Here is a 5000-nt window from a genome sequence, read left to right on the forward strand (position 1 = left end):
AAGCGAGAAGTGCCCACAATGCAACATTGAAAATTGGCGTCATTTTGTCCCCGCTTCATGACCCACGAATTCAAACCAGCAAAATAAATTTTAAGCAAAATTGGCAGGTCGCACGAGAAAAAACTGTATTTTAAAGAGACGTTTTCGTTACCGTAGCCGTCGTCGTTTCTTATATAAACTTCCTATAATTAGATTGGAACGAACGACCTTTTAGTAAAGATGTAGAAAGAACGATTTGCTGCTCTATGCTTACCTTAAAGTTGGTCATTTCGCGTTGTTGTGTTTCACATTTCGGGAAAGAAATGTGCTAAAATGTATGCCTCATTTGAAGAACTTCCCTCGACCATTTTTTTTTTTTTCGAATTAATAATATACATGGAAAAATTTATCCATTCTGATTGGCTAAGAGAACTGCACTTTCCAGTTAACACAGTGCAAAAAGAGGTAACAAACTACGCGTTCTGATTGGTCAGTGAACAAAGAAACTCGGATATAGCCAATCAAATGCGAGCCCTGGATGTCGCAATTTTTGCTTGATAGGTTAATACTATAAGGGATAGACGAGAGGGACATTGGACATCTCGTGACAATTACGCGATGCACGTAGAGTGCAAGGTCACCAACGTGATATTCCCATGCACCGTCCTCAAGTATTTCGTATAGCTCTGATCCAACAGTGTTTAATTCAAAGCACCCATTTTGAATAGCGATGATCTACAAGTATTTATGTCTAACACCCATTTTGAACCGGTTAGCTTTCAATTTTGGTGATGGGTATCAATTTAAATATTATGAAAACTCGCACTTGCTCATATGCTTGCTCTAGTGATTATCAGTGATGCAAATGTCGCTTGTGGTCCAGATTAAACCTTATCGACCTTCATGTTCTTTAGAAATCTTGGAACTTAATAGAGTGCTTTTTCAAATTAAATATGCGAGAAAAATTTTAAGTATTGAGTTAACTTCATGTAACTAAAGGGGAAGAACGAAATAATATATGAAATGAATCATATACTGAATAGCTTGTGAACGCAGATGTATTTCCGGAGGTCGTTTGTCTCCCCTGGAGAGAAACAACTGCCGGAAATACGTCTCCGTCCGCAGGCAATATACTGAACTGCGGATATGGAATCAAGTAAAGCTATCATCCTCGCAGTTATGGACGCAATTTTAGCAATTGCGTAGAGAGGAGCCTGAGAAATTCAGGACTTCAACAGGGTTTGAACCCGTGACCTCGCGATACTGGTATTTAAGTCCTGAATAACTGCGAGGATCATAGCTTTACTTGATGAAATGGAAGAGGACATTTCCTTCTCGTCTATCCCAAATAACTCTCACCAGCGTGATATATGTGCGTTGCTTCTGCTTAATTAACCAATTTTTTTCATGTATATTATAAATAGGTAATCACAAGATTTTTCTCGTGCTATTTGAAATAAATGGGCACTTGTAAATTTTTTTCAAAAACACAAATTGCACTCACCCCACGAGCTCGTGTATTTTTTTGTTCGTCTTTGAAAAAAGTTACTCCAGCTCATTTATCCCAAACTGCACTCGAAATCATTTGCTTAGCAATGCTAAACCGATAGTGTTATTTTTAATTGTTTTGACGTTGCAATCACCATGGCCGTGGCTGTTGTCGTTGCCTTCATTCCATGTATGTATCATGCCAAAAAACCAGTTAATCCGAAAGATAAAACAAAGCTCTATTAACTGGTGTAAAAAGTCCCAGAGTCTTCATTTGTGTCCTGCTGGCAGAGCGCTTCATTCCTTAGGCGCCCTTAGGAAAAAAGTGTTAGTATAAATACTCCCTAGGCTTTATGAAATAACAAATGGGCAAGTGTACGATGCGCGGGAAGATCCAGTTGATTCTCGTGGTCGTCTTCTGCCCAGTCAACAATTCCAAGCCGCAGTTGCTTTTCCCTGCTCGTGGAGTTAAAAGTGTACCTAAACTCAAATATTTTTCGTTTACAATATTAATCTTCTCACCCAAAGCAAAGATGTTTTACTATTCTTACCTTTCGCTTTTTATGTGTCGGACAAGATTCGTAAAGTTATCAAAACTACAACCCTGGACAAAAGTCTTGGGACACGAGCTAAATTGGCTTAAAATAAAGACCATTTATCATACAGCTTCCCTCGCCCCTTTCAATGTTGATTGGAATCTGGGAAACATTCGGAAATGCTGCAGTTTGTTTCAACATTGCTTGGGGGAGGAAGGGGTGTTGAGTGGAGGGGGGGAGGGGAGGGAGGATGATGAGGGGAATTGTTATAAAATATCAGGTAAACCTTTAATGGTTTAATGGTACACGGCACAGAAAAAGCGAAATTTTGGGTAACAATGGTGACATATTTTTGCTTTGGATGTGAAGATTTATCTTAGGAACGAAAAATATTTTAGTTTATGGGCACTTTAAGCAAAGAGACGTGATCTTGTAGAGTATGATATTGTTATGTTCCAAGTGACACCTTGCATTATGGAACAGTGGACGGATTGTGTACGTTCAATAAGCCATTTCTGTATTCATCACTCTACAATAGTTGTAATTAACGGCTCTTCTCTACTGTTACACCCCAATTGAATACTCTCGTTGCTTTCTTTCACAGTGTCCACTGGCCATTCCACCTTTCGCTTGCTCGCCTACGAGCTGGAATGGAATGTAGTTGCTGCATCTTTCTTCTTGCCTGACCCACAAAATCCAGGAGATATTGATATAAGTCTTGCGAGCCCAAGCTTAACAAGGGACGATACTCGACTCGCGATCGTGTTTTGTCCCGCTTGGGCTGTTAGCAAGTTGATTGACAGGGTTCAAAGTTATAAAGTTGACCCAAAAAAGTGGACGTGGATTTTTTCGGACTTCGGTAATAAGGAGGTAAGGTCAACAATTTGATGTTCTATCAGAGTGGGGTCCGCGGGAAGGGGGTGGATATAAGAAATGTTGGGACCATTCGCGCTTTTCCCCCTCCCCCATTACAATGTTTCAACATTGTCTGGGGGGGGGGGGGGAAGAGGGGCGTAAACAAGGCAGGGAAAGAAGAACACACGTTGCTCATATAACGATGGAAGCATTTACAGTAAATTCTCTACTTTTCGCCCAAAATCATTGACAAGTGTTCCGAAGTGTTTTGACCCGGATTGTAGTTTCTTGGACCCAGTTCTCCCGCCGTCCTTACATTTGTAGGGACCTTAAGCGAGAACGAGGACGACGGCTACGAAAATGTCGTTTAAAAATGCATGGAAAGTGTGTGTCCACATTCCAAGAATAAAGTTGGTGAGAACGGTGTGGATATTTAGAGAGAGAAAATAAACAATTAGACAGATGTAGCTTACCTGCAGGATAATTCTGATTCTCCAAGTATAATGCGTAGCACCAAGGATTTATTATGCACATTTTCGCCACCAGTTTCCAGGCCATCACGGTTCAAAGCAATTGTTATGCAAATTTTCCCCTTATAAAAGGGCAGTGTGAAACGTGAGAAGTGTCTTTTGAGCGGGTAAAGTGTGAAAGTCACGGTACCAGGCGGGAATAACAAAGGTCTCATGGCAAGAGTTGGCATCCCAAACGCATAAGGGTGGGAGCTGAATCCTTGGTGCAACGCATTATACTTGGAGAATCATAATTATCCTGCAGGTAAGCTACCTTTGTCTAATTTTTTATTCTCCGTCGTATAATGCTACGCACTGCAGGATTCATTATGCACTGTTCAAAGCAGCGTGACTTGAGCACCAAAAAACACAACGTGACAGCTCATTGCACACGCGTTTACTCAATAATTCGACACATCGAACTACGGGTTATCCAAAACCGCACTGGCAAATGAATTACAAGGAGCTACGTCCTTCTTATAATACTTAAAGAAAGTACCAGAATTCTTCCAATCTGCGGTACTCAATATTGTATCCAGGGGAACCCCCAAGCGGCTTGCTTTCGACGTAGAAGCGCTTCGAAAGCTGTGACCTGTGTAAAGGGACGAATCAATTCCCGCCAAACCGAGAACAGTTTTGAGCCATCTTGACAGCGAGGAACTTCCAACCGCCTTGAATGCTGAACACCGCGAGATGAAGATTGAATCTGTACCAATGGAATTCCTTACTGACTCTGTTCGACTGATATACGTCTGGAGAGTAGTGTGTGGGCACAGTCTACCATTCGACGTGTTCTTTGGTACCATGATTGGTGTCGAGCTCTTTCCCGGTCGAGATGTTTTCAACAGTCTTGACACAATGTTCAACATCCCAAGTGCCATTATACCTCGAAACTGGGGGGCGCACGTTAAACATGCCCTTCAGCAGCCGAACTATCAGTGGGTGTTTTCCAATAGGTCGTCCGTTTACTGGAAACAACATGCCCGACAGAGCTGACCGGTAAGGGTTCACTGTGCTGTACGACTTGCTTTCGCCAAACTGGTCAGACAAAAAGCCACACACCGTCCCTGCAGTCTCTTGTGCAGGATCTCTCGTCCTTTGCTTACACCAGCCAGTAAAGCACCACCACGCCGCCGAGTACTGCTTCCCTGTGCCGGCTCTCCACGCTGATAAATTCCACGCGGCCAGGCGAAGAGACTTCCTCAGCGGATGCAGCTGCCCTGACTGGGGCAGGATCAACAGCGTCTGCCACTGGGGTAACAGAAGTGGTCGGTTGATTACCACCTCAAATATTAGAGGAAACCAGTGGGCCGTCGGCCAATCTGGAGTTATCACAACCGCCCTTTGGAACTTCTTTCACTTTCAGTTTCTGCTGCAAGGCTGCTGCCTAAGAAAATTGTCCGGGAGCCCTTCGGGCTTCCAACATTAAAAGTTAGTAGCCCGAGTCATTTTATCAAGAGCCCAGAGTTAATTAATTCCAGCTGGGATCCTATTTACAAGAGGCAAATTATTCCATAAATTTGGAGCAGCTACCATAAAAGATCTATCTCCTAATGTCTTATACGTTTTAAAATTTACATACTTAAGTAAGATTCCATTGGAATTGGAACGTAACCTATATCTACCCTCATTC

General features: G+C 42.4%; 1 protein-coding gene across 3 annotated transcripts in view; it reads left to right on the plus strand.

The window, feature by feature from the left end:
• LOC138012996 (glutamate receptor ionotropic, kainate 2-like) overlaps positions 1 to 5000 on the plus strand; it is a 45189-nt gene that overhangs the window by 10721 nt on the left and 29468 nt on the right. For all 3 annotated transcript variants that reach the window (XM_068859955.1, XM_068859953.1, XM_068859954.1), the window contains one exon: positions 2608 to 2873. In XM_068859955.1, coding sequence (XP_068716056.1) covers positions 2608 to 2873 — 266 coding nt within the window. The remainder of the gene's footprint in view (positions 1 to 2607; positions 2874 to 5000) is intronic.

The sequence above is a fragment of the Montipora foliosa genome, chromosome 8 (assembly GCF_036669935.1).
Source record: "Montipora foliosa isolate CH-2021 chromosome 8, ASM3666993v2, whole genome shotgun sequence".
Classification (NCBI taxonomy): Eukaryota; Metazoa; Cnidaria; class Anthozoa; order Scleractinia; family Acroporidae; genus Montipora; species Montipora foliosa.